Raw genomic sequence first — 14,325 nt, 5'->3', positions numbered from 1 at the left:
TAGAACAGGAACAGAACCATCGAGATGGAGATCACATGGAGGGTTGTCAATAGGGGAGTGGGAAGCGGAGAGGGGGGGAAAGGTACAGAGAATAAGTAACATAGATGATAGGTGGAAAATAGACAGGGGGAGGGTAAAAATAGTGTAGGAAATGTAGAAGCCAAAGAACTTATAAGTATGACCCATGGACATGAACTATAGGGGGGGAATGTGGGAGGGAGGGGGTGTGCAGGATGGAGTGGGGTGGGGGGAATGGGACAACTGTAATAGCATAATCAATAAATATATTAAAAAAATAAAAATAAAAATTTTTAAATGAAAAAAAATGCACACATGTAATGTGGCCATAGACTGGTAAGGGCAAAGATATAGGTATATGCCCATTTAATCCCTTTCTGTTTCCTACCTCAGTCCGCAGTACATAATCTAGCATACACGTGCGCCCTCGCACATGAATCCTTGAGTCGATTTCGTTCTTAACAGTCCCTTTACGCATATTAATTCTCACTTGAAAAAGAAGACATTTTACCTGCTCACTTTCTGTTCCTTACTTTGCCACCCTCCTCAGCTCATCGGGTGTGGCTGAAGTAGGAGTGAAAAAAAAAAAAAACAGGCACATAGACCAATGGAACAGAACAGGGAGCCCATAAGCAAACCCAAGTCTTTACGGTCAGTTAATATTTGACAAAGGAGTCAGGAGTAAAAAATGGAGCAAAACTATCCTCTTCAACAAATGGTGTTGGGAGATCTGGACAGCCACGTGCAAAAAAAAAATGAAACTCGATCACCAACTTACACAACACACAAAAATAAATTCAAGGTGGGTAAAAGACTTAAATATAAGTCATAACACCATAAAAGTCCTAGAGGAAAACATTGGCAGGAAAATCTCAGACATTCCACACAGCACCATCCTCATAGACACGTCCCCTAAAGCAAGGGACATAAAGGAAAGAATAAATAAATGGGACCCCATCAAAATAAAAAGCTTCTGCATGGCTAAAGAAAACAGCATTAAAATACAAAGAGAACCAACAGTATGGGAAAACATATTTGCCAATGATACCTCAGACAAGGGCCTGATCTGCAAAATATATAAAGAACTCACATGACTCCACTCCAGGAAGACAAACAACCCAATTAAAAAATGGGCAAAGGACTTGAACAGACACTTCTCCAAGGAAGACATACAGAGGGCCCAGAGACATATGAAAAGATGCTCAGCATCACTAGCCATCAGAGAGATGCAAATTAAAACCACAGTGAGGTACCATCTCACACCAGTCAGAGTGGCCAACATAAATAAATCCACAAACAAATGTTGGAGAGGATGCGGAGAAAAGGGAACCCTAGTGCACTGTTGGTGGGAATGCAGACTGGTGCAGCCACTCTGGAAAACAGTATGGAATTTCCTCAGAAAACTAAAAATGGAACTGCCCTTTGACCCAGCAATTCCACTGCTGGGATTATAGCCTAAGAACACTGAAACACCCATCCAAAAGAACCTATGCACCCCAATGTTCATAGCAGCACAATTTACAATAGCCAGGTACTGGAAGCAACCTCAGTGCCATCAGCAAATGAGTGGATCCAAAAACTATGGTACATTTACACAATGGAATTCTATGCAGCAGAGAGAAAGAAGGAGCTTATACCCTTTGCAACAGCATGGATAGAACTGGAGAGCATTATGCTAAGTGAAATAAGCCAGGCGGTGAGGGACAAATACCATATGATTTCACCTTTAACTGGAACATAATCAACAAAAGGAAAAAGCAAACAACATATATCCAGAGACATTGAAGTTAAGAACAATGTAACAATAGCCAGAGGGGAGTTGGAGGGGATAATGGGGAGAGGGGTTTACAGGAGCTACTATAAAGGACACATGGACAAAATCAAGGGGGAGGGTGGAGGTGGGGAAGGGATGTGGGATTGGCTGAGGTGGGGTGGAAGGATGGAGAGAAAATGCAGACAACTGTAATTGAATAACAATAAAAATTTTTTAAAATTGTTTTTAAAGATACATGTTTCTTTATGTTTAAAATCATAAAGATTTCATGATTAAAATCAGTCTTAAGGCTGCCATCATAAACTTTTTACCCCTTTAATTGTCTCTCATTTAAAAAGTTGTTTTAAAGGCATTAATTGTAAATTTCTTGTTCTTGATTTAAGTCTAGGTCCTCCCATTTTAAGTATGTTGAAAGCCTTCTGAAAACTTAAGTGTCAAAAGCAAACGACCCTCCCAGCCAACTCTCTACACAAAGCTTTGCATTTTATCTCACTGTGATTCTGTCTGGCGATGCAAAATTATAATTAATATTCAAAAACACCTTCCGTCTTGGACAGGAGTAACTGCCCAGGGTTTTATTTTTCCATTTGTCACTAATAAGTCAGTCCATCCTGAAGAACAGAAGGTAAAGAAAAGTAAATGCAAATCAATGCATTAAAACACATTTACCTAGACTATTGCTGTAATTTTGGGGAAAAATGTAATAATTTCTACAACATTTTGTCATCTTTCATTTATTCAACCCCTTAAAGGCACTTGGATCAATCACAATTCATGTTTTAAGTTTACAACACATTTAGAAGGCAAAGAAATTTTTTTATGGGAGAGTTTTAGAATGAATGGGCTGAATGAAAATGGTGGTCTCTCGCTCTTAAAATAAGAGAGAGAGATGGTACAGGATGGAAGTGTCCCTGAGACTACCATCTAAGCAAGGGGAGGAAAAGGAGGATTGAAGTTGAGTGATGAGAAATGGTGTTCTCATTTATATGCACGATTTAGTCCTCCTTGTAATATTTAGGCTTCTCCTATTAAAAATGAATAGGACTCTGTAAGTGGAGCACAAAGGGTGAGCCTTCCCCAGTGGCCAGGTCCAGACCTGCTTCTGGCTCCCAGGAACTCCCCTGAGTTTTTAAAGCCACTGCCACCACCCACTATGAGTTGAGATTCCTCCACTCAAGATTTTGCAGCTTCCTCAGACACTTTGATTTTTCTCCTATTTAAGAAACAAGGGAAATAAACAAAATTGGGGAAGTAATCACATTTTTTTAAGTCCTAGAAAGTACACTTAGCCATTAGTGCCGATACATTATTTACTTAGCAGGAACTTAGCAAATACAGTCCAGCTGGCAGGTGCCTGAGCGGCTTTCCATCCTAATGACTGAGAGGGTGAATCTGATTTCTGTCTGCCCATCCCGGATTCTGACCAGCTCCCCCACGCGCATCCCCTGAGCAGAGGTCTGCATTGGACAGGATGGTAAAATGCACATTACACAATTTAATGATGCCGTTCTGGCTGACCAGAGGAAGACCAGGCTACTTGAATGAGAAGTTTCCATTCTAAAGTCCATGAAAAAGAAACAAGCACATTCTTTTTAAGCATTTAGGAAGCTTAAGCAACAAAAAACAAGTGTGTTCACAATTTAAACCAGTTTAGTTAATCGCTGAGGACACGTGTGAGGAGACGGAAACTATGAGCAAAAGACCACTGTAAATTTGTAGGAAACAGAGACAAAGCCTCTGAGAGAAAAGGGACTACGTGTGAGCGCTGTTACAGCTCGGGGCCAAACGAAAAAAGAACTTTTATTAGAAACTCTTTCCCATCTCAACTTTAGCACCATTTAAACTCTTTTCCCCTGTGTCCGGTTCATTTGCGAACATCTGCTTTGCCTGTCCTTGCCTCTCCTTGCCAACTTCATTCTAACCTGCATGGTTTCCTCAATGTTTCCAAAGGAAGCTTAAATCCTAATGGGTAACAAAACAAGAAAATATCAGTCATGGAATTCATAAAATAAATTTGTGATTCTTTTTTTTAATGAACTCAAAGTAAATTTAATAGATGAAATATTTCATTTATCAAGCATCTAGGAATGTATTCAGAAGTGGAAGGTGAGTTTTGCAAAGTAAATATGCTAAATTCAAATCCTTGTGTCTTAATGGTCTTCTCGCCACTTTGGATGTAGACATTATTGTTAAATTTTAACTTTTCCAGCTGCATAGGAAATGATAGGAGATATGTGTTTCCAGGTTCTTAAATGGACATAAAAAGCTGGTTAATTTCTTCTTCCTCGAAAACAATGCATTTTTACTTCCTACGGACGGTGATACAGGATTCCCCTGGCACCCTCAGGAACCAGCACGGAAGTTTTAGATACAGAAGAAAATGTGCAGCAGGAAACTATTTTCCCACCTGTAACTGCTCCTTTTTTTGCAAAAGATTTTGAAGTATTTCTACTGAGTGTACATTACACCTTATACGTCCTGATTTCATGACAGTAGGGAAGATATCAATAAACCAGGTATTTGATATGTTTTACTTTGGCTGCTAAATCACTTGTTTTTATGAAAATTGAAAAGGTCTGAGGGCGCATCCAATGATGTTACATTTCTGGAAAGACCAGGTAGGACTAAGTGAAAAACACATGTCATTTATTAAAGGGCATTTTTGCTTTTATCATGATATTTAATTACCACATAGAAAAAGAGGAAAAGTTGGACAATCTTGTATGAGAGAAGCAGGTACTCTCGTACATAAGTGCCCCCAGCCCTGTATGTTGGAAAAAGCGGTCCAGAATGTTGCAGAGGGGCACTTGAATGGGGGAAGGAGGAACCAGATCAGGGATTGGCCGAGTATGGCCTGATGGCAAGTCGGGCCTACTGCCTGTTTTTACAGCCCTGGATTTTAGAATGAGTTTTACATTTTGAAATGAAAAATAAAAATAAAAATAGAATACTTTGTGACATGTGAAAACTGTATGGAATTCAAATTTCAGTGTCCATCAACCAGGTTTTATGGGACCCTCGCCCTGCTCATTGGGTTATAGCGGCTTCTGCATGCAGCGCCTGAACTGAGTAGCCGCTGGACACTGGAAGGCCTGCAAAGCCTAAAATGTCTACTCTCTGGCTCCTTACTGAAAACGTATCCCTGTGCTGGTGATCTCTAAGGTCCCCTTCACCTTCAATCTTCTAGGAATTCTACTTCCTTAGATAAGCCAGAATCCCGCCATCAAAGACAATGTAGCCTGACAATATGATTGCAAAAGAAGTCTCTTTTGTGTTGTTGGCGTTTTCATGGAATACATAAAATAGTGTCACTGACTCATGGCGTATACACATAAACTTCCCAGATATTAATTACTTTTAAAGGCAAGCTCCTGGTTCTAGAAAGCAATAATTATAATGTTGAGCAATTTTACAGTAGGAACAGGTTTATTAACAGACCATCTAAAATTACCAAGTAGAATGAAAATTAAAAAAAAAAACCAACTCCCCTACGAATTCATACTATAAAATATTTATTAAGTAAAATGATTTTCTCCTGCCTTTGGTTATTAAAAAAAGTTTGATTATCTTTGTTGATACCAATTGCCAACAATGATTTTACATTATTCAGTCATGAGACAGATGATAAATAGATGGGTAGATAGATGGATGATAGTAGATAAGGGAGATACAGATATTGACATAAATATGCAAAACACCAACCGTATATTGGTTTAAATACAAATCTTGGTTTTGCTAGCAGTCAGAGATTTACTTGCACACACTTAAACTTATTTCTTACAACTAAACAATACACAAATTCACTTGAATTTCGTAATTCAGAACACTGGTAAATGAATACAGTGCTTGCTGAGGACTAAAAGAGACAGAAAAAAACAAGAACTAATTTTGTGGAGAAAGAAAGGCAATATCTCTTTGAAAAGCCTTTCTCTTGATTTAATAGTCCCTATTGCCTGAAAAATAAGCCATTTTGATAACGAGAGTATAAAAAGCCTTATGATTTGCAAAGTAAATTATATTTGTGGTTTAAATTTCATCCTAAGTCTCAGATTACGGCTAAGAAGCTCTACTCAAACTTTGTAAAGCATTTCTTTGATATTTATAGGGAAAACAAGAAAATGTTTTATCAGATCTAGGCAGAAATGCCAATCTCCATTTGTAAGAACAGTAATGACCTGTACTCGGTCCGATGCAGCCGTGGGGATCTGAAAACCAAACAGAAAGAAACACCCAGCCACATGTAACTTGGAGAAGTGGCAGGTTGACAGGTTACGATTTCAATATTAAAAACATCTAATTACTTCTCAGATGTCACTGTAACGTTGGAGAACTGGATGGTACAATCAAGAGAAGGATGAATGGCTTTGTTACTGCACCACCCACTTCCTTCAAGATTAAAACCCCAGAGTTCTGAAATGTCACTAGTGAAGTAACTATACAATTTCTTTCAGTATCTTTTTAACGTAGAAAATCACTTTGTAATAAGATCTCTACATAAGGTTAAAAAAAAGCACAAAGTAGACAAAAAGCACAAAAATAAAGAATATATGTATATATATATATTTTTTTACAATGAAATTAGAACACCTGAGATCAATGACTAATCTCACAGAGTTCAAATAGGATTTCCTGTTATAATAGTGTTCTTAACGCCTTCCCCTAAACCTTGGATGCTTATATAAAACTCACCCTGGGAAACGAGAAGGGACAGGTATTCTGACCTGGTACCGTAAAAAACAGAAAAGAAATAATAACAACAACAACATAGTAAAAACCCTTAATCTATCTGTTTACAAAATTCTTTAGACAGCCATACATATCTCAAGGGCACTTAAGGGCTCAAGCATTTGTCATACAACCATCAGTAACAACACAGGCATCTCCAGGTGACGCCCTTTGCCACCGTAACTCAATCATGCACTGGGATGAAACATGTCCAGAAAAGCTAATTCAGAGGGAGATGCTTTCACACAGTCTGGGCCAAGTGAAGCTCTCCGAAAGGACTGTGCCGTGAACACCACCGCCATGCACAGACTCCACTTTGAGAATCCTTGCCAGTCCACAGCTCCCCTGTTGTCCTGGGTCTCATCATGGAACCCGGCTGGCACCTGGAGTCACACAGTCACGGCTGGGTACATCTTCTGTTCACTGTTAGTGTGAGGGAAGGGGGCCTGAATCTGCCTGTAGCCCGTCTGCAGGCCATCCATGAAAGGCGGCACAGGAGTCATGGGCACCGAGTCGTGCTGCACCGTGTACCCCACATATGGGGGATGCAGGTACTGCCCTTGATGGGGCACAATTTGGGTGGCTTGCTGACAGTTCAGCACAGAGAAATTCGTGGGCATGTTGACATACACATTGTTCATGGTCCCCTCGGGCAAGCAACAGTTGGTCTGTGACCTTGTTGGGGGCGCCCGGGCTCCAGAGTTGGCGCTGGAGCTGGAGCTGGCAGCTGTGCTGGACTGACGGGAGGACGACCCCCGGGAAGTGCTGGCGCTGGGGATCATGGGGATGGTCTCCATCAAGCGGTTCCCCCCTGGGGCCCGGCTCTGCTGGGGCTCCTGCTTAGGCCGGAGACATCTGCAGCAACAGGCGGCCACGAGTGACCCCAAGATGATGAAGGCGACAAACACGGACCCAACGATGAGAAATGGCACGTAGATGGGGACTGGAGGACAAAAGCATAACATTAGGATTCACTATAAATACGCAGTAAAAAGCCGTGCTTAGCAGTGGAGATCATAAATGAGCAGCAGCGACACCGAGCATTGGCCAGGCTTGGCCAATCTGTATGCTCATTAGCAGCCCATAATATGCACCGTCTTTTACTGAGTACTCAGGAAAGGTGGAAGGGCCTGACAGGCATGGTGGGGCAGCCCCCCAGAGCAAAACTGTTCGTATTTCCAGCTAGACTCACCAACTGCACTGATTGAGGCAAATACCCAATTTAGCAAAAACGTGTGTTTTATGTTTTAAGACCTCTCTGAAATCCCTACAATTACTGAACTGTCCAAACTTAAGTCAGATAGTTGTGGGATCTGTACAGAAACGAGTTGAAATTACTTAAAAGGCTTTTTTCCTGCAGCAAGTTATTTATATTACTTGCAAACTCCTTTTACCATATTTTACTGTAGCAAGTTTTTATTTCCAGAGGTAAATAAATCAAAAACTTAGGTCAGACTCTAGCGTGACTGTTTCCAATAGGAGTCTGTAAGCCCCAGAGGTCAAAGAAGGGTGAGAAAAACTCCACACACTGGCCTCGCCGAGTCTGGTGAGGGCTGGGGGCATGGGCCTATCGGGGGTGAGTGAATGGTGGAAAAGGGAAGTGACTTGCACGCAGGGAAGTTATTCCAGGCAGCGGGGCAGCATGGAACAAGGTACTGAGGAGAACAAATGTTGGGAGCAACAAGACATTTGCTCCAGGAAGGAGAGAGGCCCACAGTGAGCCGGGAAGCGCCGGGCAGGCCCAGCAGGGCTGAGGTGGAACAGTCACTCTGGAGTTCAGACACTGGATCCTGTGTGAGGAACTACAGGAAAAGCCTGCAGAGCACCAACCAATGGGCACCATATTTAACAAGTGAGGTTTATTCTGAAAAACAAATCCATAAAAGATAAAAATAACAACTTTACTAAAATTGGTGGCGAACTCCAATTTTATATTATTTTACTTTAAAAACTCTGTGGGAGCCATAGAGATGATGGCGGCACAGGGCTTCCAGAAGCTGGATGAGATACACCAGCTGAGGGAGGCAGAGAATCAGGAAGGAGGAGCCTGCGGAACGCCTGGGGGCACTTCTGTAGAATTCCCCCAGAGGTTACCAAGAACCTACTTTTGGGCGTCTTCCTGAGCATGTCCTTCACTACCTGGTGGGAAACACATCAGGACTGGGACTAGGTCTTACTGGTCGTGGCACAGCAGTGCCTGCTCAGCAGTACAAGGCAGAGCCTCAGCAGGGAGCCCAGCTCCTCCACAGCTCTGAGGAACCCCTTGACCGTCCCCTGGAGTCCGTGTGTTTAGAATATAGTAGCACATGAAGTCATGCAGAAGTAATGCCTTATAAGTAAAACACACTTTGAAAGTATTTAACCAAAGCTGACATTTAAAGGTTTCCTTAATCATCAGTGCTGGACAGAGTGGATACTATTACTTACACACAGGGTCCCTTTAGCAGGTAGAGACACTTGCCACAGCTTACAGCACAGCTGGCTCTGCCGGTAGCACTGCTCTCAGCACACGGTGACTTCAGGCTCCCTTCAGCAGCTAGAGCAGTGGGCGGGGGCTTTTCCACCGCACGCTAAAACACTTCATCCTCTAAATTAGGATGCCAATTCTAAATATGCCATCAAGAGGTAAGTAATAGTTTAAAAATCCCCAAACGTTATAGCCAAAACTACCTGAAAGCAGCCTAAGTCCACATAATGAATTCTGGGGAGAAATAACTGTCTCTTTCCAACATTTTTAATTGGAAGCATAAATAACTACACAGGGGTAAAGAATGTACTGCTTCTCTAAGCCCTTGGCACTGCTTAATTAGGTATCTTGTCCTTGTTGACTGCAGAGGAGAAGTGAGAGAAACAGAATCTCCGGGAAAAAGAGGACTTAAAGGTAGGGTGAAGAAGGCACCCAGGCTCAGCACGCGGTGTCAGGAGAGTCTGCTGCCTACTGATCAGCGCACTGCCAGCCCAACTTTTTAGAGGCCATTAGCGAGCCCAACTTAGCTGACACAGGGAGGCAGCAGTTCTGCCTTTGGCTCATTTCTCAAGGCTTTATTCCACGGCCACACACCCTGCAATGCTGAGCTTGCATTTTAAGATGGCACCTTTTCTGGAATTACCCTGTTCTCTCTTCAGATTCAAGGCAATGGAACAACAGGAGTAGCCTGCTAATAAAATGCTCGACTACAAAGGCACCAGCACTGAAAAGAGATGCCTCTTACCAGGAGGAGACAGTTCTATAAACACAGGTGCCACCCAGTGCCAAGCTCAGGTAGCTCAGAGCCTGGGCTCCTTATGCTGGTAAACAGGTCTGTCCTTAACATAACCAGCTGCAGAAAAAAGAGGAGACGCCCTCTCGGTGACATGCTTGCCATTTGACCTCTACCCCTGTGCCTACCTAAATCCTCCCACCCGCACACACATATTGTTGTGGACCCTGGAGGAAGGCCGTCTGGGGGGTTAGTGAAGAGTGGAGGGAGTGGAACCTATCAAATTCTTGCACGGACTTGTTTATTTTTCCAACTCTAGCTTTGGCAACTTGAAAATATAGTTTAAAAAAACCAAAGCCACAAAGAAGTACATTGGGCATAGCTCGGATGTCATACTTAGCAAGTCCAACATGGAAACAACTGTCCAGTAACCAGAGAGGCCCAAGCCTGGAGGCAGAGAGGTGAAGCAAGCAGCGTTACAGAGGATTAGAGTCCCTGGGGTCTAGTAAACTGCGTCACCCCCTGGAAGCCCTGAGGAGCTGCCTTCCTTTTGAGGAGCCTTCAGAGAAGTGCCCCTGCTAACCCCCACGATTTCCTCAGGTACCCCAAGACATTAACCCTTAGTAGAAGTTAGACCTCTGGAGACAGAACACATGGGAGGGGGTCCAAAGGCCCTTCCTTGAGCTGGAAGATTGAGGAGCTGTCTGTGGCCCACCCTGCCTTAGACATGTGGTTTGGAGGTGGGGGGAAATTCAAGCCAAATCAGTCTTTAGCTGAGAGGTGGGGAAACTGAGGCCCAGGACTGTGAGCTGGTGCCCCATTTCGCACACAATAATGGCTGGGCCAGAATGCAGGCACCAACTGCTGGTCCAAGACACTTTTCTGAAACATCAGGGCTCCTAACTCCTTTTCCCGGGTCGGTGCCATCCAGGCGAAGCCAACCTTCCTCCCAGCTCGCGCTGGGCCTGCCCTCCTACCTGCCGAGCCGTCTGAGCCATCTTTGTCCGCCCGGCCCGGCTCGCTGGCGCCCTGCTGGCGGTCGTTGTCGCAACCACCCTGGTCAAGGCGAGCCTCGGCGCTGGAGCAGCAGTAGCGTAATGTGCAGCTGCCGCAGCAGATGGTGGCGTCGCCACCGTCGAAGCGCTCGGGGCACTGGAAGCCGATGCGCCAGACACCCTGCGCGTCCAACCAGCCGTGGCAATACTCGCCGCTGGCCAGCGCCCCCGCAGCCAGCAGTGCGGCCAGCAGCAGCTGCAGGAGTGAAGTGGCGATCCGGGAGGAGGAGGCGGACCTGCGGCGTCCGCCCCACATGGCACCCTGGGGCGCGGGCGGCGCTTCTCCAGAAGGCGCAGTGTAGGCTCCAGGTAAATCGTGGCCTCAGAAACCCGGGTACCAGTGGTGCTCAAACCGAGACCTCTTTACTGAGTGTTTCTTCCGCGGCGCTTTCTGCGCAGGCCACTGCCCTCTGCCGCGACGTCTGGGAGCCGACGACGCCGGGCTGCGGGGTCAGGAGGCTCCTAAGCCATCCCTCACTCTCCCAGCGGATGGCCAGGTCCGGAAGGGGCAGACTTGAGAGTACGCCCGCACTGATGGAACTCTTCGGGTGCAGACTTCAGAGGGCCTGCGGAGCTGCCTTCCCGAATCCCCTTGAGACTACACCTGCGAGAGGACTATCCCCGTGCATCCCCGGAGAAGATCCCTCCTGTCGGATTACCGCTGAGGACGCCCCTGCGGACACGGAGCCAGGGCGCTGCCACAAGGTTTGAGTCTCAGGATCCCGTGCACCAGTCAGGGAATCTCTCCCTTTATTCCTCTCTCGGGTGGCGAGAAGGGGCCAAGCAGGCAGGCAGAGCACACAGGACTCCCGGCAGCAAGTGCAGCAACCGGCCGCGCTCACCCTGCTTAGCTCCGAACTCGGTCCGCATGGCTCCGGCTGCGTCGCCCCCGCAGCCCACGGGTGTGCAGCCTCTACGCGCCCCGACACGGGACTGGCGGTCAATCCTCCCAGCTCACGCAGCCGTCCAGGACGCGGGCGAGGGGCTGGCGCGCCGCCGCCGCAGTCCCGGGAGCCTGTCCGGCTGGCGGCGACGGCGGAGGCTGCGCGCGGTCCGAGCAAGGGGCTCGAGCCGGCTTCCCCCTCCTCCTCCTCTCCCGCTGCCGCTCGCTCCCACGGGCGCCGGGCCTGTCTGCTTCTCTCTCGCTCTCTCTCTCTCTGGCCGCTGCGCCCTCGGGAGGTGCTCACCGACGGGCGCCTCCCCCCGAAGTTTCAGTCCTCCCGGATACAGAAGAAGCGGAGCACCGCAGCGGCCCGCACGCTCCGCCACGCCCGGCACGAAGCCAGCTCCGACTCCGCCGGCAGAGCCGCTGCGCTGCGCTCTTAAGAGGGGCTGGCAGCAGCTCGGGAGCGCATGCGTGCTGCGCGGGCTTCCCTCCCGCCCCTGGACGTCCCGGGACGCCAGAGCCCTTCACCCTTGGACTGGACTGGAAGAGAACGGTGCGGGCGCCGCAGTGGGCTGCAGGCTAGAAGAGGCGCGAGAGCAAACATAACTTACGCTACCTAGGCCTTACTACCACAATAACAACAATAATGATAATAAAGGCAAACTAAACTTGCTTACTGAAGATCTCTGGCATTCAATATTCGGTTTGATTCTCAAAACTTCCCCAAGATGGACTATAATTATTTTACATTTTGCAGACAATTAAGTTGCCTTCAGATTGACTGTCTCTTTGCGCTTCCAGAAGCTGATGTCCTGATCGCAATAGAACCATGATGTTGGTGGCAGGGGTCACATGCCTAGGGCTTCCTCTGTTGGGCTCCTGGCTTCTCCAAGGTGGTATGAAGAGAGTTTGAGAAAGACGTCGCAGATCGGCCACTGTCTGCATGATTTGTATCACTTTTCTTCTTTCTGTATTTGGGCGTGGCGATTTATTGGATTCAAGTAGAGAGGCCTGTTCGTCTCTTAGTGGTGTAGACAGCTGCAGTTAGAAGAAAACAAGGTTCAGACGGACCAGAAATGCAGCTTTGATGGAAGAGAAATTAATAGCTTCTCTCTTTCGGAAGCTGAAACAACAGGTGCTGATGCTATTAAAGCAGCAGTGATTATTTTTAAAGGCACTAGTGACCCTTCCCGATGCGGTCTGGAAATCTGCTAACTTGAAGTCTGGGCTCAACTCTACCTGTAAAGAATCATTGCGTTTTGCTGCTCTCAGTTTCTTCTTCAAAGTGGAACATAGGATATGATGACTACTATGGTCCCTTCCAAGTTCGCGACTATGGAACACATGGCAATTGTATTCACAGCAAAGACACTGCTGTTCAAACAACCATAGGACGCTTATGTGTGCCTGGTAAATGCGCAGACTCACACATGGTTGACATCCTTCCACACACCCCAAATCAAATCAGATCTAGAGGGAGAAACTACTCTACTCCCTACCCCCTCCTCAAGCCCCTGATTCTTCTCACCAAACCTCTCTCCAAGCCGTGCACTTTCCTTGTGGGTTATTTTTGTTATTTTAAATGCATCAAGCACAGGTTTACTTTTCTTAACCTAATAAGTAAAAAATTCAATATGAAATTATTATTAATAATTATTATCATTCAACCAATACATGCTAAGTGCTTACAGTGTACTCTGTATTTGGTACTGAGGATTCACCAAAAAGCTAGACATCATGGCTATTTCCTGCAAACAGCTTAAAGTGTCTGGAGTAAAACATATTGGAAAGAATGACGAAGAACTGAGTGAGCACATATAGTACAAATATGATAAACAGCTATGACTGGTGATGATATGCAAGGTCAATTTAAGCACATAACCTGGGGGCGGGCAGGGGAGGGAAGTCAGAAAAATAATCAGAGGAATGGCACTTAATACTAGACAACAAGAAGCTGAGGGAAGACTCAGTTTCTCAGACTTTTTTCTTAGAGGACACTAGTAGCTAATGTTCTTTGGAGGTTACTCTCTGCCAAGCACTGAGCTGATTCTTCCACACCTAGTCTCATTTACTCCTCGCAACCCTGTGAAGAAGACGTCATTGCTTTCTTCCATAACTTGCCTAATCAATGCTGAAGAAAAGTGTCAGTGTGCCGGGACTGCAGCCTGTTCCAGCCGACTGTAAAGCCAGCCCACCACACTGTTAGTTGCCACTGTCTCCACTACAGTAAGCCAAGGATTAACTGTGAATTCTATACCAACCACCAGGTGGTTAGGTATCATTATTTTCCTATGGCACCATAAATCGATCTGGATGGTATTCAGAGGGTTAACACTTTGCCTTTTTTCTTTTGGAGAAAAATTAATGCAAGAGAATTGCGCATTTCTTCAGGCAGTGCCTATACCATACCTTCCTTCCAGTATTCATTTATCATGTTCTCCAAAATATCCACAATTTGTCAGAGTTTATTTATGAAGAAAGAAATGTCGAATGTTTTCATATTGGAATTGATTCAGTGACTGGTAGTGCCACAGTTTATACACAGTGAGTTCTCCCCAAATAGTTCATGATTAGTCCACAACTGGTAAACTTAGAAGTGGGGGCTCTGGGCAAATTCATCCTCTTTGCAATTGCTATGTTCCTTTATTCCTTAAAGGTTAACAAGAG

The 14,325-nt window shown here is 45.5% G+C and overlaps 1 protein-coding gene across 1 annotated transcript; it reads right to left on the bottom strand.

Moving 5' to 3' along the window:
- Positions 1-5,249: 5,249 nt before the first annotated feature.
- On the bottom strand, positions 5,250-11,515 carry SHISA2 (shisa family member 2). The gene is made up of 2 exons (XM_024580847.4): positions 10,695-11,515; positions 5,250-7,460 (listed from the first exon to the last, which is right to left on the bottom strand). The coding sequence occupies exons 1-2, from the start codon at positions 11,026-11,028 to the stop codon at positions 6,907-6,909; spliced, it is 888 nt and encodes a 295-aa protein (XP_024436615.1). The 5' UTR covers positions 11,029-11,515; the 3' UTR covers positions 5,250-6,906.
- Between the last annotated feature and the right edge of the window lie 2,810 nt (positions 11,516-14,325).

Source organism: Desmodus rotundus, chromosome 3 (assembly GCF_022682495.2).
Source record: "Desmodus rotundus isolate HL8 chromosome 3, HLdesRot8A.1, whole genome shotgun sequence".
NCBI lineage: Eukaryota > Metazoa > Chordata > Mammalia > Chiroptera > Phyllostomidae > Desmodus > Desmodus rotundus.
The sequence above is the reverse complement of the archived record's forward strand: the minus strand, read 5'-3'. Positions and strand labels throughout refer to the sequence as shown.